At 43.8% G+C, this 24389-nt stretch overlaps 1 protein-coding gene across 1 annotated transcript in view; it reads left to right on the forward strand.

Moving 5' to 3' along the window:
• LY75 (lymphocyte antigen 75) overlaps window positions 1-24389 on the forward strand; it is a 97324-nt gene that overhangs the window by 737 nt on the left and 72198 nt on the right. Inside the window, 1 exon segment of the mRNA XM_015420879.1 lies at window positions 13574-13945. Within this exon segment, the coding sequence (XP_015276365.1) occupies window positions 13574-13945 (372 nt within the window).

The following is a 24389-nucleotide window of genomic DNA, read 5'->3' on the forward strand; positions in this document are numbered from 1 at the left end:
CAAGTGTTGAAGGCGCGGCAACGAAATGGCCCTGTGAAAAGAAGCCGCGGCCCGGGGCAAAGGTGCTGGGGAACGATCCCCCCCGTAGGGAAGGAGGCGCGTGTTCCCCTTGCAGGTCCTGGTGAAGCGCCTTCCCCACACACACACACACCCACTTCTGGTCTCTAAGAAACCAGCTTCCCGCCGCCCACTCCGCTTGTTTATCTGTCAGGCGGCAGCCTCTGGAGCAGCAGCAGCAGGAGCTTCCCCGCAAGCGCCGAAGCAGAAGCCTGGAGTGCCAGGCTGAAAAAAGAAAGGCGGGGGAATTCCACAAACCGGTTGTGGCCACTGGGACTGTCCAGGAAGCCGGAGAGGGAAAATAGGCAGGTCGATCGCTTGGTTCTCATCGAGGCCTGCCAGAAGTGTACCAGCACTCCTGAAGTAACATTGACTCTTCCTCCGGTTGCGGTTCGAGAAAAAAAGAAAGCTGCCCAGTTGGGCAGAAGCTCAGGCGTCGTTTTTTGCTCCTCTGGTTGCCTTTCCCCGCTGCAAATAGCTGCTGAGCCTGTTTGATTTCAGCCTGAGGCCGAATTTGGTAGGCTTCATTGAAGGGTGTTCAGGGCTGACCTGTGCTGCTCCAGGTATTGGAGGCTCGGCTCATAAGATCCCAAGCAGATAGCAAAAGAGAGGGAGGGTCAAGCAATACTCCTGTATAAATTGGGACCTGACATTTCCTTTGAGTGCCACTCTCCCCCTGTGGGGCTGCAGCAGAGACTCATGAGAGAAGGTGTTCCCTGGTTATGTCCAAGAAGAATGGAAAGGCAGTTGTTGAACTTCGAAAGTAGTAAGCCAGAGGGCAAGCATCTGGCTTTGTCTGAGTGTATAGCCAATTTTGGCAGTGCATGGACAGCAGGTCTAATCCAGAGAGTGTGTTTGTTTTTTTCCAGGTTCATTCAGGCATAGTTAGAGTCCAGTGGTACTGTAAAGGCTAACAGAATTTATCCTAATTTTTTTGTTGAGTGAACTTCTGATGAAGTGAGCTCTGCCTCATGGAAGTTTATGCCGGGATCTGTCCTTTGAATCTCTACGGTGCCACCAGCTGACACTGCTTCCCATGTGGAATTATTCATGCATATGGCAGTTGTGCTGTTTGACCTGATGTCTGCTGGGCTGCAGAGCAGATCAGGGAAATGTCAGTCGGTGGCCTGTATGAAAGAAGGTTCTGTGCTGCAAGATACTGGGTGCCATTTTCTGCGCTGTTGGATTAGTACTGAAGCACTGAATCTGTAGAGCATACTAGCTACTTCACACACATGCCCTCGGCTTATTTTCTTTCTATTCTTTTGTTGTTCGTTTGTTAAGTTCTTATCCACATTTCATGCTGTGTAATCTAGAACTTGATTGATTTTATTCTTTATAGATTTAATGCCAGGTTTATAGTAGTAAATAATGTGCTACGCTGACCTGGATGGTCCAGGCTAGCCTCATCTTGTCAGATCTTGGAAGCTAAGCAAGGTCAGCCCTGGTTAGTACATGGATCGGAGACCACCAGGGAAGTCCAGAGGCAGGCAATGAATGGGAAGCCACCTCTTTTTGTCTCTTGCCTTGAAAACCCTATAGGTTTGCCATAAGTTGGCTGCATCTTGACCAGGGTGGATTTGATTTAAATCATTAGTCAGTAAGACTTGATTTAAATCATGGTTTCCTACATAAAGGCTCATTCTTGTTGGCCTTAGTATTTACAACCCAGGTGAAGGTTTCATTTTAGTATAATAACTTTTCAGGTTAGTTTTCCTTATATCAGAAAATTAATGAATGGTTATTAACCACTTGAAATAAATTAAGAAATCATTGCAAGGTGAACTTTCTCTGGTTTAATAGGTTAGTCGTTCATATTTGGACATCTTTTCTGCTGTACTGTACTGGAAGGGGGAAAATAATCAATACCAATAACCATTTAAATTGTTTTATTTAACTAAAACAATAACTTTATGTACCATATGTATTCTTGCATTTGCTTAAACATCCATGAGGATACACTCAGAAAAATCTCAAGATTTCTGGAGTATTCTGCTCAAAGAAGTTTCACTTTCATTTGTACTACTTGCCCCTCCCTCCTCAGCGTAGCTCTTAACATTTCCTTCTTAATCAGACCTGTTCCACAATAAACAATCTTATATCCATTGAACTGTTCGAAAGTTAACGTAGCACTTAAGAGATAAGGGGTTGATTTTGTGTGCATAGATTTGCAAAGGACCAATAGGACTGAGGTCTCTTCACTCTGTATGTTTATTTTACAACATTTTTGCTGTAAAGAAGAGGCATGTGATCTCTGCACAGTTTTGAGAACTGTAAACCAAGCATCTGTGATAATATCTTCTAGATAGAAAAATTGCCCAATAATCTTACAGAAACTTCTGGAACAGCATGACATTGTGGATGGATTAATGGCATTCATCTACCCCCCAAAAAATTGCTTGAATATACAGCCTCATGCTGCATAATTAAAAACTAAAATTTATTTCATGATGAATAACCTTTGGACTATAATGTATCTTAAATAGAAAACTATAGATAGATTTGTCCTCAAAAAGCATTTTATTTAAAAAATTGAATTTAAATTTTAAAATTCTGATTTTGTTTTTATTTTAAAAAACATTGTCCATCCTGATCTTGACAGCACTTTCCACCATCAAATAATGTGGCTGCAAAAATTCAGATCCAGAAGTGCTTGTGCAAAACTTGCCAAGCCAGGCATTAAACTGGAGTATGCTCCTAGTCCCAGAGCCACACTCATACCATCTGGTAGCAAGTCACTTGAATTTACAACAAGTCCCTCCCCATGATGAAATATGAGGCAACCTTTGCAACTTCTGGGACACTTTCCTCTATTCAAGGAGGTGGTGAATAACTTGCAGGACTGTAAGAAGCTCTGTATCACGGCCTGCTGTCAGTCCATAGGCCTTATAGCCAGGCCTGTAGCTACTGTGGGGCCCACAGGGCCTGGCCCCCTAGCGGTTTTTATAGGCCCGTCCCTGAGCCATGGCTCCCCCCCCCCGGCAACTTCACCCTGATTGCCTGTCGGCAAGGAAAACAAGGGTGGTACAAGGCTAGGCTGAGAGAGCAGCCGGGGCAGGCAGTGAGTGTGAATGGTGTGGGGCAAAGCCTCCATCTCGGTTTTCCACCAGATGCTCGCTACCCCACCTGCCAGCAGCAGGTAAGCCCAGCCAAGCAAGGCAAGGAGGCAGGCAGCTGCCTCCTCTGGCCCTGGCCAGGCGCACCCAGCTGTGCTCCGGTATGCCAATGAGCCCGCACAGCACCTTTGTGGCCAGCCTGGGAGCCGGGCACTCTGCAAGGAAGGCCTGCCCTTGCCGAGGGTGGGGAGGGAAGCTGCAGCCACTGGGGATTACCCCCCTTGCCCTGGAGCCTGGGGTGTGTGTGCAGGGATGCCTTAGGGGTTTAAGGAGTTCCACCAATTAAACCAAAGTTAATTTTATTAACTTTGATATAATTGGCTGGTGGCCCCTGGCAGAGGCCCCCTCCCAAAAAAATCCCTAGGTACAGGGCTGCTTATAGCAAAAGGTTGTTTACATTTTCTGCTGTGTTTCAGTTGTGGGCTCCAGGTGTGTTAGGTATAACCACATCCTGCTCAGGGGGAAAGGATGCTTTCTAGCTGAAATTGCCTTTGAACATGTGGTGTGGTAGAAAGGGAGGGGGGATGGCTAGAGAGAAAAGGGACAAGGAAGAAAAAATGTTGAAAGCTAGTGAATATGTACTCCCAAATAACTCCTACAGAGAGACGTTATGATGCTGTATCTCTGCATACGTAAGTACAAATCAAGGGTGTGAAGTTCTGCCCTGCAGATCTCACATGCAGATACAACTGTTTGCCGAACATGTTCTTATGTGTTTGCCAGACATGTTCTCTGTCTGTATGACATATCCTAACAAGGGTCCTGTCACTGTGTATTTCCCAGTGAATTTTGGCTGAAGTTCCCCTTGGTTGCAAAAATAGATAGCAGAAGTATGCTAATAAGATATTCTGTCTGTCCTCTTTTCTTTACCTGTGCTGCTGCCAGTGGCCCCAGCTTTGGTCTCCAAGCATACCAGATATAAGTGCCTTTTCTGACTCAGGGCAGACTGTGTCGATACAGTCACATCCAGGGAGCAGCTGGAGTGTTGGTATGGCTTAGTGGTAGAACCTTTGTTTTTCTTATAGATGTCTTTAAGAGGAGGTTAGACAGACTCATGAAGGATAGGTCCAACAGTGGCTGTTAGCCATGACAATTCAAGGGAACCTTGAGAGTGAGAGAGTAAACCTCTGAATACCAGTGCTAGGAGGCAACATCAGGCCTTGGACTCTGTGACCTGTTTGTTGGCCCTACTGGTTGGCTGCTCTGTGAGACAGGGCGCTGAACTAAATGGACCACTGGTCTGATCCAGCAGGGCACCTCTTACGTGTTGCTGCCATTAACACTGAGCTATATTTCATAGCACAAAAAGACTTTAACTTCTTAGTGAGTAACTGTTATTTATACATAGTCATCACATTAAAAAAATTGGCTAGTTCTCCTTTTAAGAAGTTGGGGGGGGGGAGAGAAAATGAGACTTGATTGCAAGCTATGCTTGAGCAAAACAGAAAGCAAAAGCTGCTGCTGGAAATGTAGTTCTGAACAGTGCCAAAAACAAGGGTGCTGTGTGATTACCAAGTGCTGTTCTGTTTACTATTTAATGGATTGATTTTATTTCTTTATTTTTGCTCTGCTAAAGGCTTGAAGCATCATGAAATCAGTGCACTACAACCCTGTGGTCTAATGAACCCTTTGACTGTATAGTAAAGCTGGTACTGCATTAGAAACAAGCCCTAATCTCTCTGCTTAGCTGAATCCACTGGCAATCAATACATTTCATTGCTTTATTCCATCTTCTAGAGTCCTCAGAGTGACGTGATATCTTTGCACATCTCTCAAATGTGACTCCTCCCAATTCTCCAGGTAGAATACTTTACACTGGTGTCTCTAAAAGTGAATGTATTGATTTTCAAGCTAAGCTAATATTTTCAGTGAGCTTTTTACTGTGAATTTAGGCTGTTCCTAAAGGTCTCTTTTAAAGAATTATTCAGCCTGCTTAGACGTTTCATTTGTAAACTTGGGCTGCAATCAACACACTAAATAATCCACTCTCAGGCCCCGGTCACACAGAGCATTTGCCGCGCTAAAGATACAGATGATAGGTGGATTTTTCAGGTGCTATCACACCGCAACATCTGGGAAGCGTAGTGCTCCTGTGGCTATCCCGTGGCGGCCCGCCGAAGATGCGGACTAAAAAACTAGTACAAGGTACTAGTTTCCGGACACCGCGGGGCAAGGGTGGGCGTCTGATTGCGTTTCCGGTGGACTCCTGTGGCATCCAGCGCCCACCGATGTTCCTTCGCAAACAAGGGTGGTTTTTTCCCCCAAGTCTCCGCAGGATGCACAAAAGCAGCCAACGGTGCATGCGCACAAACTTCGGTTAAAAAAACACCCATTTACCATGGAAGCGGCGCCTGTTGTGATCGCGCTGCGCCGCTTCTTTGCCACGCTGGAGGATAGCCATGTGATTGGCCCCTCACCCCCTAACCATGGGACTGGACGGGAGTGTGATCGGGCAGCCACGCATTATTTTGCTCTGGGGCAAACAGCCACGCTTCCCTCCCCACATTTTCCGGCCCGTGTGACCAGGACCTCAATGCGCTTTCCAACTGGGGCCCATTCTGCATCTAGCATTCGCTCTACTGTTTTACCAAACCCACCTTGGAACAGAAATTTTTGTCCCTTCAAAGAGCTCATTAACTCCTATTTCATTTTTGCTCACAAATCAGAGGCATTGATTGGCCCAATGTCACCCAACAAGTGTTATTGATTTACTTCCAATACTGATGCTCCCCCGTATCTCCAGAAACTCAAGGCATCTAACGAAACAGCAGAAGTTGGGGGACTGACCACACAAATGTACAACTTAAAACCAATAACGCATTAAAATAGAGTTAAGCCAATACGCAACAGCGCTAACAGAGATAAAACAGTTTGGTAGTGGAAAGCACTGTCAAGTCACAGCCAATTTATGTAGACACCATAAAGTTTTCAAGGCAAGAGATGGACAGAGGTGGAAGACTTATTTACTGAACTAAGTAATTTGTCACTGAGAGCCACTGTGGCATAGTGGTTATAGTGTCAGACTAGGATCTGGGCAAACCCAGGTTGGAATCCCCAATCTGCCATGGAAGCTTGCTGGGTGACCTTGGGCCAGTCACTCTCCCCCCGCCTAACCTACTTCACAGGGTTGTTTGGAGGATAAAATGGAAGAAAAGTGAATGATGTAAGCCACTTTGGTTCCCCATCAGGGAGAAAAGCAGGATATAAATAAATATCTGCCCACACGAGACTGCCCACAGCAATTGCACCTGTGCAAGTAACTGGGTGGTAATTGGGCCAAAGCTATCAACAAAGTCAAGTATAGAGACATGATACAATCCATGCTGAACACATGAAGCTGCCTTAAAGGGCAGTCGCTTTCCAGGATCTCAGGCAGAGGACTTCCGCATTCCCTGCTACCTGATTCAAACAGATTCTTTGCATCCAAACAGGTAATCTAGTAATGAGCCATCTCTCCCCCCCTCCAATTGGTTGGTTTTTGTTTTTTTTACAAAATCCTTCATCAACTATTCCCATTTAAAGGCAGCAGTCATAGCATGGTAGGACAGAACTGTTACGGCTGCTTTGCTTCTGCTGTTTTAACCAATTTTCACAGAGACAAGATGGATGTAAACAAAGATGTTCCCAAAGGATGTGTGTTAAGATCTTTGCTATTTAGCCTAATCTGATATCAGGTGCAAACAATAAAGTAACCAAGGCTGCGATCACGCCGGATGCAGTCACACACACTAAATAATCCACTTTCAATCCACTTTCAGTGCACTTTCCAACTAGATATTACTGTGTGAACTAGCAAAATCCAGTAGAAAGTGCAGTGAAAATGGATTATTTAGTGCGTTTTATCTCTGTTAGCGCTGTTGTGTATTGGCTTAACTCTGTTTTAATGCGTTGTTGGTTTTAACTTGTATATTTGCGTGGTCAGTCCCCCAACTTCTGCTGTTTCGTTAGATGCCTTGAGTTTCTGGAGATACGGGGGAGCATCAGTATTGGAAGTAAATCAATAACACAATCCAGGCCCATTCTGCAGGTAGCATTTGCTCCATTGTTTCCCCAAACCCACACTAGAAAATAAAAAGATGCAGCTCAAAACCACATTCAAATACCCTGGGCCAATGCAGTACTGACTGCAGTCAACCCCTGAACAGCCATAAAACGGCCATAAATCTATGCAAATCAAGAGATCAAAGGAAGTGAAACCAGCATGCAGTGTGGAGGCTGTAATAAGATCCGACAATCAAAGAAAGTGAAAGTGGCATGCAATGTAGAGGGGAACATAATGATTAAGAAAACAAGATTCTTTTCGTGACAGAAGAAATATCACAAAGGTTAATATGAATTTTATGATGCTGTTCTCTGTGATTGTGGGTGCCCTTTTGTGAGCACATTGCCAGCCACAAAAAGCTTTAGATGCTTTATTCCAACTTTTTTTTCCTGTTTGCATTTTTCTTCATTCAATATTAATAGAGGAAGTCCTTTTGCTATACAGAATGTGAAAGATAGGATTGTGTAATCAATAAGAGTTAATTTTTTTACTGTTTCCAAAATGCATTCACTTGTGACTTTTTAAAAAAATGTACCATCATCTGTCGCAAATGGGAGTTATGTCTCTTAAGCCAGTGTGGTTGCCTTGTTCCAAAGTAGAAATATCAGATAGGCTGACAGCAATAAATCAAAGATAAAACTAACAAAATAATTGCATGCTTAATGAGACAGCACTAGTTCAAGCCTGTAAATTAGGGTTGCCAGGTCCCCCTCCTGGCCACTGGTGGGGGGGGGGGCTGCCAGCTCCAGGTTGGGAAATTCTGGAAATTTGGGGGCGGAGCCCGAGGGAGACAGGGACCTCAGTGGGTCGCAATGCCATAGAGTCCATCCATGCCATCGAGTCCATCCTCCAAAGTAACCATTTTCTTCAGAAGAAGTGATCTCTGTAGTCTGGAGATGAGTTGTTATTCAAGAAGATCCTCAGGCCCTACCTGGAGGCTGGCATCCCTACTGTAAATGCATTTTGGGGTGGGGGACAAGGTAGGTAAAAGCAGTCCACCCTGGTCTCTTAATTTCTCAAGCCCCCAGTCCAATTCTTTCTGTGCCTTCCACATTTCGGTCAAGTTAATAGTCTGAAAGCTGATCACTCTTATACTCCACGCAGAACTATCTATGGGGGTTCAATGGATGATGGGTTGTTTTATTCACTAGAGTGTTTCAAGTGGCTTTAGCGGCAGGTGATATTTTTCGCATTCAGTGGAACTTGCATAGTGTGTTTTGGCTGAACGCTTTCAACAGGGCACAATTGTTTTCTTCCTGAAAATTGTTAGAGAGCAGGACTCTCGGGAGTATGTCCTGAGTGGGCTGTGAGCTCACAAACATTTTTTCCCCAAGCTAGCAGCTTTGTATGCAAAACAGCAGCAGTTAAGGCAATACATTTTCAATATATATTTCAAACCCCAGTTAACTTTCTATTTTAGAAGGTTAAAAATGCTTTAGTTAATATTCCATGGCATCTTTTAACAAGGCAATTAACACTATTCATTTCACCCATTCTTTTCTATTTAAAAACAAACTATTATAATTAAGCTATTATTAGAAGTTAGCAAAACCCACATTTGATTAGTTTTACTAGACGTTTGTCAAGCAGTGTTGTTTAAAACTAACATGTATACTTTTTAATGGGCATGACTGGTTGCTATTCAATATGTTGTTATTAACGGATGTTATATTGGATTTTTAACGATTGCTGATATTATGTCTGATCATTGTATTGTATTATTTTACTCACTGTTGTAACCCGCCCTGTGCCTTGCTGTGCAGGGGAGGGAGGGCTAGAAATCAAATAAATAAATATTTAATTACATGCCCTTCCATATATAGCTCATGCACCCTTAATTTGTCTAAAAATGTTCTTCCTTGCTAAAAATCTTCAGCTTTTCTAGACTTTTTAATATACCCAAACACCATGCATATCTCCATACACACAAAAAGACGAATAAGTGAGACAGCAGTGGTAGGGAAGAAGAACAACATAATGTGAGCAAGAGGAAAGGAAAAAAGAAAACAGCCCTATGAGTCTGATGTCCTGTTGTTTGGGATACATATATTTGCCCAAAAAAAAACCCCAAAAACCAACCCTCATGTCTTTATATATATTTTTCTGTACTCTGATTTTATATAATAACTTTCTTTGCTGTAATACCCATAACTGTAACATCACAGGTACTATTTCTGGTTCAGTTTTATCTTTCTGTTAACAAACTACCTTCCTCTTTTACTGGCCAAAAAGGCTCTTCTATTGTTCCTGCTTTATTTTCCAAGTGTAACAAAGCCACATTATGACATTTGTGGGCCCTAGGCACTTTTGCCTTTGTGGGTCTTTCCCACCATAATAATTATCAATGTAAAAAATATATATTTTTGGTATAACTTTAAATACTTCAATGATTTATCTTTTCCTCTGTTTGAGGCAAAATATAGATGACTGTCTTTGCATATTTAAAATCTGTGGTTCCTATGTTGTTGTTCTTTTCCAATCTATGCCAATAAAGGTGTTGACTGACTTACTGACTGACTGATTTTAGTAGGCCCTAACATTTCATTTTTTTCTGATGTGAGAAAAAATTAAAACATTTTCTTTGATCCTAAACATTCATTTTTTCCTTCTGATTTTAAAAGAAATTAAAACATTTTCATGGGCCCCTAAAAGTATATTGGGCTCTTGGCACTGTACCTACTGTGCCTAATGGATAAGTTGGCCCTGAAGTGTATCCTAACATTAAGAAGAAGAAGTGAAGAGATTGGATTTATACCCCGCCCTTCACTCGGAGTCTCAGAGTGGCTTACAAACTCCTTTCCCTTCCCCTCCCCACAACAGACACTCTGTGAGGTAGGCAGGGCTGAGAGAGCTCTGAGAGAACTGTCCTTGAGAGAACAACTCTGACAGAACTATGGCTTGCCCAAGGTCATCCACCAGCTGCAAGTGGAGGAGTGGGGAATCAAACCCGGTTCTCCCAGATTAGAGTCCACACACTTAACCACTACACCAAACTGGCTCATTAAACACCATTACCCACATATTCTACATATTCCTAGAACCAGATAAAGGTCTTTATCTCCCCCTTCCCAGTACTGACAACTGTTAAGCAAACTCTAATGTTCCCTATCCCAGTGTTTCCGAATCTTTGGCTCAGGACCCAAAAGTGGGTTGCAAAGCCTCTGGAAGTGGGATGCAGGTCAGCCCTCCTTTCCTAATGGTGGCTCCTGCCCTTTCCATTCTTTTCTTTTTTATTGCCAACTTCCACATTCTCATCTCCGCCTCCCTCTTTGTGACAATAAGGAGGGGAGAAGCCCATTGGCTAAAGGGGGGGAGGGGGGAGGGTAAGTGGAAGCTGTTCAGCATGCCTTAGAAAAAATGAGAGGAGAGTAGAATGAGGTGTGTGCCTGCATAACTTGGGCTTGTTCTTGGTACTGCTCCTTCAGCAGCCCAACCTCTTGCCCAGACCCCTGCAGTGCCTCAGTGCCCTTCTTGCTGCGGAAGATTAATTGCACCTAGCCCCTTGCCACTAGCCTCTTCACCAGCTGCCATTTTCACATGTCTCCTCACCCCAACAAGCACCCCCTCCTCAAGCTGTAGCTCTGGCCCAGCTGGCAGAGGAGGTGGAGACAAACTCCCATTAATTTGGGGTTCAGAGTGGGGGCAGTTGCCCCCTTTGTGTCATGTTTGTTATATACTCAAAAACCTCTGGTTGGGCACTATCAAAAAAGGATTTCTGGAACAGATGGGTACTAAGGTCATAGTTTGTCTAGCGCACAGAAAAATCTTTGGCCAGTCTTGGATGGGTCACTGTGCAAAGTAAATTTAGGTTTGTGGATCACCATACTAAAAAAAGTTGGGAACCACTGGTGTATACCAACCACATCTCCAACAAGTCTCAGCAGCATTGTACCCTTTTATTAAATTCTTCCACAATACCAGGTAAGTTGGTGGAAACTGTTATTAAGGAAAGAATTAGTAGGCACATTGATGAACAAAAACTATTGAGGAAGACTAAGCATGGGTTCTGTAAGGGAAGATCTTGTCTCACTAACCTGTTAGTGTTCGTTGAGGGAGTGAACAAACATGTGGACAAGGGGGACCCAATAGATGTTGTTTACTTTGACTTCCAGAAAGCTTTTGATAAAGTTCCTCATCAAAGGTTCCTAAGTAAGATCAATAGTCACGGGATAAAAGGACAAGTCCTTTTGTGGATCAAAAACTGGCTAATTAATAGGAAACAGAGAGTGAGTATAACTGGGCAGTTTTATCAGTGGAGGGTGGTAAGCAGCGGGGTACCACAGGGATCAGTACTTGGTCCAATGCTTTTTAACTTGTTCATTAATGATTTGGAGCTGGGAGTAAGCAGTGAAGTGGCTAAATTTGCAAATGACATGAAGTTGTTCAGGGCAGTGAGAACCAGGGGGGATTGTGAGGCACTCCAAAGGGATCTGTCGAGGATGGGTGAGTGGGTGTCAACGTGGCAAATGGGGTTCAATGTGGCCAAGTGCAAAGTGATACACATTGGAGCCAAAAATCCTAAATATAAATACACGTTGATGAGGTCCGAACTGGCAGAGACTGACCAAGAGAGAGATCTTGGAATTGTAGTAGATAACTCAATGAAAATGTCGAGACAGTGTGCAACTGCAATAAAAAAGGCCAACGCTATGCTCAGGATTATTAGGAAGGGAATTGAAAATAAATCAGCCAGTATCATGATGCCCCTGTATAAATCAATGGTGTGACCTCATTTGGAGTACTGTGTACAGTTCTGGTCACCACACCTCAAAAAGGATATTATAGCATTGGAAGAAGTGCAGAAAAGAAGAAGATATTGGATTTATACCCTGCCCTTCACTTGGAGTCTCAGAGCGGCTTACAAACTCCTTTCCCTTCCCCTCTCCACAACAGACACCCTGTAACTAGAATGATAAAAGGATTGGAACACTTTCCATATGAAGAAAGGTTAAAGTGCTTGGGGCTCTTTAGCTTGGAGAAACGAAGGCTGATGGGTGACAGTTTACAAGATTATGCATGGGATAGAGCCGGTAGAGAAAGAAGTACTTTTCTCTCTTTCTCACAATACAAGAACTCATGGGCACGCAATGAAATTGCTGAGCAGTTGGGTTAGAACAGATAAAAGGAAGTACTTCACCCAAAGAGTGATTAACATATGGAATTCACTGCCACAGGAGGTGGCGGCGGCTACAAGCATGGACAGCTTCAAGAGGGAATTAGATAAACATATGGAGAAGAGGTCCATCAGTGGCTATTAGCCACAAGGTATAGATAGGAACTCTCAGTCTGGGGCAAGTGATCCACTGTATTTTTGGTGCTTGGGAGAGCTTCTAGTGTTCTGACCCCACTGCTGGACCTCCTGATGGCACCTGGTGTTTTTGGCCACTGTGTGACAGATTGTTGGACTGAATGGGCCACTGGCCTGATCCAACATTGGCTTCTCTTATGTTAGCTTAGTGTATTCAATTAAATTCTTTCTGTTGTACCAGATTCATATCTAGAGTTTAATATTTGTCAGTGCTTCCTATTATGGTGAAGAAAATACAATAATACTGTATATTATACATTTCCATAACTAAATTGGTACTCACTTTTTTACACATCACAGATTAGCAGCTGATCATCTCAGTATGGAGGACCTTGGGAACATCCACCAAATTTAGTAATTATGGGTCAAAACGACATTTGGAGCTATTTTCTGCAATGACATAATGTATCTACCACTTTAGCATATGCTTGCAATATGTGCATATCACCGTATTAACTTTTGCATTAGAGTGCTTGCTTGACACTATCTGGGTTAACTTCAGGATTAATCAAAGTTATTTTAGAACTACTTCTAATATTAAGACAATGGTGGTCTTTTCTGGAGAATCAAAGGTGTGTCAATGAATTAAAAGTCTGATTTTGGAAGGCTGCTTTACAGAATTTGGGTACTTACCAATTTACCCTAAATTAAACAGTCTTCCAGTAACTTTCACAAGTTTTGAACCGGAGTGTCAACAGTAAATGCACTCCAATCCAGATCATGTTTACTTGGAACTAAAATCTGTTGGTGTCAGTAGAATTTATTTCTAAGCTGTTATACCCTTCTTAGTCCACTGAAGTCAATGAGCTTAGAAGGATGTAACTCTGTTTAGGTTTGCAGTGTTAGTGTGCTATGGATAATATCCTTATAGTCATTTACAGAGGTAGGAGAATACCTGTTAACGTTGCAGAATATGCTTGAATACTGTGAACTGAAATATCTTACAATACTGTCAAGTATTCTCTAGAAGGGTTTCACTATAGTATTGTACGGTCTTAGTGCAAACTACAGAAAACAGATAGTTAATACATATGTCTCTCTTCTATGCAGATGACAATGCCTTTACCATTCAACATAAAACGATCAACAAGTGCATCCAAGTTAAAAACCTGGAGATATTGCCAGGGGAGTGCCAACAGTCAAAAGAGGCCTTATGGACATGGGTCTCCCAACATCGCCTCTTTAACTTGGGATCCCGACGGTGCCTTGGACTAGATATTACCAAACCCAGAAAACCTTTGAAAATGGTCGAGTGTGACTCAAAACTTATTCTGTGGTGGCGATGTGCTGATGACTTAATACTTACTGCAAATGGGAACAAGTTGGCTTTAAAGGAGGAATATGTCACTGCAAGCAAAGACTCTTCTGATGGATGGAGAAGAAACAACTCTAGTGACGTTGTTTGTAAATATCCTTATCCTGGTATGTATTTCCTTTGTATCATTGGTCTTGGGTGGTGTGTGTGTGAGACTTGTTAAGTAAAGATGGCTAAATGCACTTGTAGAGAATTCATAAGGGAGGGACGTTTCACACATTGCCCTCAGATATTTTGCTATCAAATAGGGAACTGCAGCCCTGACCTGGATAGCCCAGGCAAGCCCAATCTTGTCAGATTTCAGAAGCAAGGTCGACTCTGGCAAGCACTTGAATGGGAAACCTTTCTTAAATATGGAAGGAGGGAGCAGGCTTTATTCAGGCACCTCTCTGGATATCCTCCAGGCCCCCAATAGAAGTCAGTCACCAGAGGTCACCATGACTTCCAGGTGGACACGCGCACACACACACATGGACATATGAAAAATACAAAAAAGGGGGGAGGAACTGTAGCCTGTCATATCTCACTGCAAGTTTTGGAAGTTGGCAAGGACTGCTTAGAGGAGCCACAATCATTTGGAATCCATCAGGTTTACGTTATATTACAAGCTGTGAAATTTGGCAAAGATTACTTAAAGGAGTCACATGCATCATTTGGAATCCAACACGCATGTATTATTTACAGCAGCTCTAGAGACTAAAGTCCGGGAATGGTGCTTTTCATAAAATATAATTTGGCAAGAAATGTGTATATGATTTAGATACTTTGTATGGGATATTTATTATGTTGTATTTATGAAGTATTGATTTATGCACTATGTTGTGGTTATAGGTTATTTACATATTATCATTAACTCGTCATTTATGGGTTATTAGTTATTCACATGGACTTTTTTATATCTTGGATTTTCTCCTTATTTCCATGTTCTCCTTTTGTGTATATAATCATATCTCACTGTCAAGCCTGCTTTATGTTTACACTTGCAAACATGTTTGCTTGCATTCTTATGTAATTTAAAATATGTCAGGTATCCACGTTTTTAAAGAGGTGATATGTGAGGTGACACTAAACCTAATCCACAAAGTCACAGAATCATGCGCTTGGCCAACTTTGTGACCGCACTGGTGCTTACTGGTTACTGCTTCTTGACCTTGGGTTGGGGGATGCCACTGGATTAGATAGGGTAAAAAGCCCCTTTGGATATTGCCATGTTTTCCAAAAAGAGGGAAAGAAATCCATGCATTTTTAAATGAAAAAGTAAGCATGTTATAGATATCATGGTATAGACATTGCAGAAGGCAATGTCCTGCATAATACCCCCAGAATTAATATTCGATCTAATAGCTTTGTGTGGCAGAACAGGCCTGCTTTGACTTGCAGACCCTGTTCTGCCCACCCCTTCTTGGTGTTCCCAACTCCTGGAGGGTGTTGCTTCTACTAGGGTAACTCAGTGCCACCACTTGCCCTTTTTTGGGGGGGGGTTCCTGCTAGGAGGGACAGGACTCCTAGCCCCCCTTTCCAACCTGAGGCCCTGCCTCTATGTCCTCCATTACTCAGAGGCTCCCCTGGAGAAATAGCCATGTGCACACTGACTGCTTTCCTCCCAACCTGGGGGCCCCTCTTGCACTAGTGTGTCCAAGTCAGTGGGCGAATCTAGGTGGTACAGAGAGTGAGAACCAACCTCCGATGTAAAAAAAGATTTGTTGAAAGGAAAATATTTACAAGCATCCCTAAGCACAGCACTAGATCAGCAAACAGATTTCAAAAGCAGATTGGTCATAAACGCAATCCTCTTTCTTATTTTTAGACATACCCTAACTGGTGTTAAAATAGGGCGGGCACTAATGATCTTAAAAAGTTACAAAGTTCTTATCTACATCCCATTACCAGCAAAAGATGGCCACCACGACTGACCATCACTTAGAAGTCTGTTCCCTCTGAAGAATCAGCACCAAGAGACCCTTCCTCCTTGGAGCAAGGGCTTTTATCAAACATCACTCCCTCCACCCTCTTGACCCGGTCCGCCCAGGTCACAGGTGCATCCTGGGAGCCCTCCTGGAAGGCATTCTGGAAAATCTCCAGGAATCATCTGGAGACTTCTTGGCACCAAATTCCTTAGTTTTTCTTCTAGGCCCATTACCAGGTCCATAGATGTAATCTAGCAGGCAATTGAACTGGCTTCTTATCACTTCCAGAGAGTCAACCTCCCCACACACACTTTTAAAACTCAGAGGAGGGGGGGGGTCTCCATACCTTATTTGAGTAATTTTTTGGCACTTCGTGATGCCCTCCTCCCCCTAACTCCTTCAGCTGCACTCATCTTCCTTCTCCTGGATCTGCCCAGTTCCTGCTGCCCTATGCCGACTCTTAAGTAGGCCTTTTCTCCCAAGAAGGTCTTTGCCCTCAAGTAGGTCTTTTCTCCCTTGGGAACTGGCTGTGGTTGTCCTTCTTTGTCTTCGCTCCTGCCATGCCCTTAGCGGCCCCCAGTGCTCCCCCTTCTGCCCCATTACAGTGCTGCTGGCATGCTTAGGCAGTGCCCATGTTCTACTTTTCCTCCCTCTGGGCTGGGGTGCCCTGGGATGTGACACACTGCTTCTGTTAGTGTTTTTAAAAGTCATAGGCTATCTCCGCCCCCTCTTAAATCAGCATAGATTATACCATTCGCTTCAGAGAATGAAGGATTAATTTCTTCCAACACTATCGGTGATTTTTATATCCATTTATTTAATGTATACCCTGTATTTCTCTCCAGTGGGTACCCAAAGCAGCTTACATCATTATCTTCTCTATGTTTTATCACTGCTACAGACCTGTCAGGTGAGATAGGCTGAGGGAGCTTAACTGGCCCAAGGTCACCTAGCAAGTTTCCATGGTCAAGTGGAGGTTCAAACCTGGGTCTCCTAAATCCTTGTCCAGCACTCTAACCATCATGCCACAATGGTAGTATGACTTGTGGGTAACTTGTTTTCTTTAATATAGAATTGTATGCAAAAGATGTTTTGCTCACATTAATTGCTGGTTTCTTAGGAAATGTAGGAAAGTTAACAGTTATCTCTGAAAACTGTTTGTCTAATTCCTAACAACAACAATTGTTGTTGTTGTTGTTGTTGTTGTTGTTGTTATGTTAACAATCAGAATTGTAGAAACATTTTTAGGTCATTTTTAAAATGCTTGGGTTAATTATGGCTAAACAACTCACCTTCCCGTATATACATTGTGTGGCCCTAGTTAGGAAAGTGGGGTACAATGCCATAGAGGCCACCCTTCAAAGCATCCATTTTCTCCAGGAAAATTGATCTCTGTAGTCTGGAGATGAGCAGTAATTCTGGGGGATCCCGAGGTCCCACCTGGAGGTTGGCATCCCTCAACAGGCTGCATTCAGATGTCATATCAAGCCTGTATGAATTTACATTAGAGCCAGTTTGGTGTAGTGGTTAGGAGCGTGGACAAACCAGGTTTGATTCCCCACTCCTCCACTTGCAGCTGCTAGATGACCTTGGGCAAGCTATAGTTCTGTGAGAGCTGTTCTCTCAAGAGCAGTTCTCAGAAGAGCTCTCTCAGCCCCACCTACCTCACAGGGTGTCTGTTGTGGGGAGGGGAAGGGAAAGGAGAATGTAAGCTGCTCTGATACTCTTTCAGGTAGTGAAGGGTGGTGTATAAATCCAATCTCCTCCTCCTCCTCCTCCTCCTCCTCCTCCTCCTCCTTCATAAAAACAGCATATTGCTCAGTTTGTGTGTGTGCCTTTGCCCTTCCTTTCTCTCCTGCTTTTCTGTACAGTGTAATAAAGGAGTCCTGGTTTAAAGCTAGCTCTGGTTCCATGTGAAATAAAAGTGCATTTATACAGTTTATCTGGAGTTAGTTTTCTCCCCACAACTTGGAATTCTGGGTTAATCCAGGCTTAGAATCCTGGTGTAGGGGAGGAATGCTAATTCTGTGCACACAGGTAACAAGGATTCCTTCATTCCACTCTGCACAAGAAGAGTGAGGTATGCATGCGCATGAGTCCAACAGTGTTTTGGGTGCACACTAATTCATACTTAAAGTTGACATGCAGTGATTTCTGCATACACCACCCTCGATTAACTCAAGTTGAACATGAAATGACATGAACTGTTCAGGAGATGAATGGATAAGGAAGAAACTGTACAGAACTCGGCTTGCCAAATCTTGAAATTAAGAAAAGAAATAATGCGTAGGACCCAACAGGGCTAAGTGGGAGCGCCTAACAGGTCAAGGAAGAATGCACTTTGCTCCTTTAAGATATACGTATTGTTCACAATTCCTCCTCTATCAAGCAATACAGTTCACAGTTGCCCTGAGAATACAGACCATTATTAATGTACAGAAGCTCTTGGAAGGTAGGCTCGGAGCCCTTTATAACTAGCTGTTCCCAGTTTTGATATTTATCTTCAGAAAAAAAAAATTAGCTTAGTAATATATCTTCATGTCCTGACCAATGCTCCCTCTAAGCTGTGGAGTCTTGTGAGCAAAAATTCTACTTTGTGAGCTACTGGCATTAAAGTTGTGAGCAGGTGATTTGACTACTGCATGAATTAGTTTGCCCTGGAGCCAACCTTCCTGAGCTAAGACAAAAATGTCCGAGCCGGAGGCTAAAAAACTGTGAGCTAGCTCACACTAACTCAGCTTAGAGGGAACAATGGTCCTGACCTGGATGACCTAAGCTAGCCTGGTTTCATCAGCCCTCGGAAGCTAAGCAGGGTGGGTCTTGATTAGTATTTGGTTGGGAGATCTCCAAGACATACCAGGGTCGCAATGCAGATGCAAGCAATGGCAAACCACCTCTAAACATCTGTCATCTTGAAAACTCCACGAGGTCATCATAAGTCAGCTATAACTTGACACTATACACACACACACACAAATATTTGTGCCACCTACTTCTTCTACCTCAGCATGTATAATCTAGTAAAAACGGGACATACATAGTCCAGTGTCCTCACCATAATTTTCCTTATCAAGCACCTCTGATGATTCCTTCAAGTTGGGCTGGTTCAAGCTATTGAGATGCCCCAAGTGTCCTCCTCCCTGCTGCCTCAGCAGGCTCCAAGTGAGGGTGGAGAGAAAAGCTGGGATGGCGACAGCCAAGAAGGGCACCTCTTCTGCCATCACCTGCTTGGGATTCTCCGTGGGTGGAATGCGGAGGCATGCACCCCACCTCCCCACTTTTAGCAGGCAGCAACAGCATGAGATAAACGGGAGAATGGAGTGGAGGAGGTGATTCTACCCAGTTTCCTCTTGTCACTGCAGGATCCCATACTGAGTACTCAGTGAGTATTTTGGGGACAAACAGCAGGCTGCTTGGGGAACACAAGAGGAAATCTTCTCTGGCAACAACTTTGTTTGTTTAGGCAATTTGGCACCCCACTTCTGCCCCCCGTGGGACCAAGACCAACTTACAAACAAGTATAGTTTAAGGAAATAAAGAAATAAAATACAATTCAGATTCTAAAAAAATTTAAAAGCACAAAGACTCATCTTAGGCAAGTTATGGATCCAATCGGTTGCTTCTTTCAGGAACCGCAGGCTACAAGCCACATGGGCCAAGACCCCTTTAGTTCTTCCCCTTGGACTTGCACTCTGCTCATCCCTCCCCCCTCAGGCAGGAACGGAAAGAAGCTCTGTCTTGATGTTATACAGCTGGTAGCCTTGTTCCCAGAACCTCTTTCTTGTCCTCCTGAGGGTTTTTTGCTGCTAGATCCAACCCATTCGTTTTCGTGTTCTTATTCTGCATAGAAATATTTCAATTATGAGGGAAAATAGAAGTCATAAGCAGACTGCAGAGTTTTACTTGTGCCCCCCCCCCCCCCCGATTAGTTCCTATTACCCAAATTTTGGTGCCCAAGGAATTATTTTCTAGGGGCACTTGTTACAAGTAATATATTGGTTCCTTTTTTATCTGTGTCCTCTTATATATCTGCATGGCAAGGACCCGTTCTGCCCTTCCCTTGTTACACTCCAGCTCACAAGGCAAAAAATTCTTTGTGAAGTCCCCTCTGAGGGAGGGGAAAAATGGGCATGTCTGAACAAGTGAAAATTACTTTGTGGCTTCTTTTGTCTAATGTTATTGTGGAGGAACTTGATTTAAAGTCTTTATCAGACAGCCATTTCTAAGCATGTTCTTTGTGTTCAAAGAGTCCTACTGAATTTAAAAGGGCTACCGTGTTTTCTAACTTACATGATAATATTTGCATTTATAATAGTTTGAGATCCTTTGTGGGACTGGCATATTAATGCCACTTTAACGGCAGCAGTATAGTGTGGAAAGTCTGCATATCAGCCCTGTAGCTAGGGATTTTTTGGTGGGAGCCCCACAACTAATTAAATCGGGGGGGGGGAGCTTTCCTCCCCCACAGCAAGGGCAGCCCTTCCCTTTGGAGTGTCTGGCTCCCTCCCTCCCCAAGGAGCCCCAATGCCCTTTCCCATGTCACCGCACTAGGGGCAGCCTGGCCTCCACCCTTGGCTCCCTCCTAGGGCCGGGAGAGGCGAGGCATCCGGTGGCATGAAGGTGCGGCATGTGGGCACATTGGCACGCAAGAGCACAGCCAGGTGCACCTGGCCAGGGCAAGACAAGGAGCTCGCTTGCCTCCTTGCCCTGCCTGGCTGGGCTTACCTGCTGCTGGCCAGCCGGGCAGCAAGTATCTCTCAGCCCAGCCTTTCTGCCTACGCTGCTTCTTTTGCCGCCCTCGTCCTCCCCCCAACAGGCAGTCGGGGGAGGGGGAGCCAAGGCTCAGGGAGGGAGGCCCATAAAAGCCACTCGGGGGCTGGGCCCCACAGACCCCACGGTACTTACGGGCCTGCTGCATATATATGAAAAGCACTCTCAAATTGGTATATCAGGGTTGTATTATCATAACATATCATATCTATATGCCTGCACAAAGCAACTGGAAGGCTGGAAGTGAAGAGTTAAACATAAACAGGTGGCCCATTTTGCATCCTATTGAGATGCATTGGAGCCATCTGAGAGACTTATGTGCTGAAATAGACCACCAGCCTTGATGGTCATTCTGCTGTTATCTGGGCTCTGAGGCTTCCTTTCTCCTCTCCCTGGTAAGATATATGAGGTTTTCTAATTTTAAAATGGAAATGTCACCTAATAGTATGCATTTATTGTATGGTGGTTTGATTTTTTTTAAAAGTCATATATAAATGTGGTAGATGTTTAACTGGTACACCACCGTAACAAACTGCACTACCAGCTGTTATTTTATTTACACTACAAAAATCCACGTCATAAGGATCTGGTAGCGTTCCCAGATCCCCGGTCTGAGCAGGGGATCCCCCAATTTTCAGGGCTTCTGTCTGCTGCTGGCCAGCTGGCCTGTGAGGGAAGCCCCACCCCTGAAGAGCAGCATCGCACAGTGACACTCTGCTTTTTGGGCAAAACTGTATGGTTTGAGCCCAATTTTAACCGTAGAGTTTGCCCAAAAACCAGAGTGTGACCACATGACATCCCTGCCACGATGACATCACTTCCATGTGATATCATCACATTGGAGACGTCACCACCCATTCCTGGACCACCCCCCAGATCCCCTGCCGATGCCACGACCATGCCTGGCAACCCTAGGTAGTATACTACATCAAATACACAAATGCATTCTTTAGCACTATGACTATGGAAAACCTAATCAGATGATAATCCATGAAATTGCTAGCTATAAAACATTGGAATTACCCTTTAAGTCCTTTCTGTCGCGCAGTGTGTTGAGCTGAGTCAGTCCACACCAGCTGAAGTCCAGTTATGCCCTGCTAAGAGCTAACTGTAGCAAACCACGCTGACACAGTCTTGTGGTTAACTATGTACAGTTTTATTATACAATATTTACAGCTCACCATCAAAGTGCTTCACAAGACACGCATACAAGAAGAAGGGAAAAAATTCACAGACTACATACACATATATACAGTAACCAGTCAATCAGCTTCCTGCTACAGAGCTTTGCCCAGCTCCTGTCTGAACTGGTTAATTCTGGTTCCTGTGGCTGTCACACTAAGTGTCAGTTAGATGGACATGATCACTTATTCTGAAGCCTTAATAGTCAACACTCCCCCTAAGATTCAGAATTTGTGATCAGACCTAAACTCCCCCTCAGGTTTAAGAATTTGTTTGCCTCCAAACCTTTGGTAAACATGTCTGCTTTGTTTTCCTCAGACATACAATGCATAAGTGTAACCAGCTTTCTCTGCACTGTCTCCTGTACATTTTGGTATCTAATATTGATATGTCTACTCCTTGTTTTCATTCCTTGAGAGTCAGCCAACTGCTGTGCTGCTGTGTTGTCACACATTAAAGACATAGGCATAACACATGACATTTCTAAATCTTCTAACAACTGTTTTAACCATTCACGTTGTACAACACATTCGTTTAAAGCTGCAAACCCTGCCTCGCATGTGCTCATTGAAACAAAACGTTGTTTAACTGACTTCCACATTACAAACAATCCATAAACATATATTACATACCCAGTTGCGGATTTTCCACTTTCTTTGTCACCCCAGTTTGCATCACTGTAGGCAATCACTTGTTGAGAGTTATCTGTTTTTAACACCAGTTTACTCTTAACAGTACCTTTCAAGTATCTCAAGATCCGTTTTGCTGCATTCCAATCTCTAACACAAGGACATGCATTTCTCTGGCATAGCATATGAACAGCATAAAATATGTCTGGATGAAACCATATTGCCAGATATAACAATGAACCCACTAAGGACTGATATATAGCCTTATTTTCAAAACTTTTTCCTTCAGGCTCTTTTATATATCCTGTGGTTATTGGAATTTCTACTGGGTGTGCTTCAGTCATGTTGTATTTCTCTAACAACTTTACAATTTTACCTTCTTGACTCAACATAAAAACCATCAGTGTTTTTACAAACATCCACACCCAGGTAATGCTTTATGCTCCCTAGATGTTTAATCTTAAAAGATTGTTGAGTTTTGTCTGCCCAAACCAGTCTAGTTGTTCACATTTATCAAAAATAAAACATAGGTCATCAACAAAAATAAGATAACATTTGCTTGTCCCGATCACTCTGCTAAACATACAAGGATCAGCTATACTCTGTTCAAAACCCAAATTTGTTAATCTGTTTGTTAAACATTTGTTCCATAGATGTCTGCTCTGTTTTAATCCATACAGAGTTGACATGCCGGCTCTGAACCTTACGATAAAGCCGACGCGTCAAGGCAATTAAAGTACCTGCGGTGCGCTGGACATAAATAGTTTTTAAACTGTCCCAAGCTGCTTTTGCTGTCTTGGCGCTGACCACATGCACCAGCTGGTCGTCTCCCACGCCAAAACAATGTTTGCCAGAGCCTTTTCAACTTTGGGCACATCCCTGACAGGGACTGGGTCTGGTGGGTTCTCCACGTAAAGCCAGAGACCCTCGCGTTTTAAGTAGTCTCATACGAAGCTCCCACACATCATAATTTGTAGAATTGGAGTTCCCCCCCCCCCACTGGGTAGTCGGTACCTGAGCCATGCTGGATGCCTTCCGAAGCGACCAGTCGTTCTCCGGCTCCCTTGATTCCCCTGAGCTGATATCTGTTGCCTCCTCCGGTTCCTCTGCGCTGATACCAGGGGCTTGACTGAGCTAGTCGTCCTCCTCTTCTTCAGAAAGAACAGCAGTCGACAGACTCTCGGCTCCCGGCTCCACAGCTCGCAGACCTCTCAGCAACTACTTGGCTGAACAGCAACCAAGATGGACAAACTGGTAGCACCAGCCAGGTAGCACTCAGGCTGGGTTCAGGCTAGACGCAGGCTTGACTCATTCTTGGCCCATAACCCTGTCGCGCAGTGCATTGAGTTGAGTCAGTCCACACCAGCTGAAGTCCAGTTATGCCCTGCTAAGAGCTAACTGTAGCAAACCACGCTGACACAGTCTTGTGTTTAACAATGTACAGTTTTATTATACAAAGCAGAGTCACATCCATATGAGATTCAAACGGAGATGAGCACCACAACCCTAGAGTCGGATTCGACTGGCTTTTCAGCAAGGGAACCTTTACCTTTACCTTAGCTTGAACACTTACTGTTAGAAAAGACTGGTTCAGGGTTATGGCAACTTGCCCTCGGTGCTTGCATCTAGAAAGTCCACTAAGAAGCTATAGCGTTTTAACACTATGCCAAGAACAAGTGACAACAATTGGTGCAAGATTTACTAGGATTCTTTCTGAACCACCTTCCTGGGTCTCAGTTAATTCTTTACACTGGCGCATTGGCACCAGCTATGCCTTGGCACCAGCAATGTTGGGATATATACTGTGGTTAGTTCTTTCTCTTCCTTCTGCTAGCAGCCTCCATAAGCCCTGAAAGTCCTTGCTGGAGGTCAAGGGTCCCTCACATGGATGGGGGGGAGGGCTGCAGTGTAGAGGGGAATTGGCCAAGATCATTCCTCATCTGACACTGAAATTTTGACAGAATGCAAACTTCTGTGCCAAATCCTAGGCAGTGTTTAGCTCAATGCCGGAATTGGTCTATAAGCCATTTCAAGGTTGGTATTTCTGTGCTGAGTGATGGTTG

Source organism: Gekko japonicus, unplaced genomic scaffold, assembly GCF_001447785.1.
Source record: "Gekko japonicus isolate JY-2015 unplaced genomic scaffold, Gekko_japonicus_V1.1 scaffold2322, whole genome shotgun sequence".
Lineage (NCBI taxonomy): Eukaryota > Metazoa > Chordata > Lepidosauria > Squamata > Gekkonidae > Gekko > Gekko japonicus.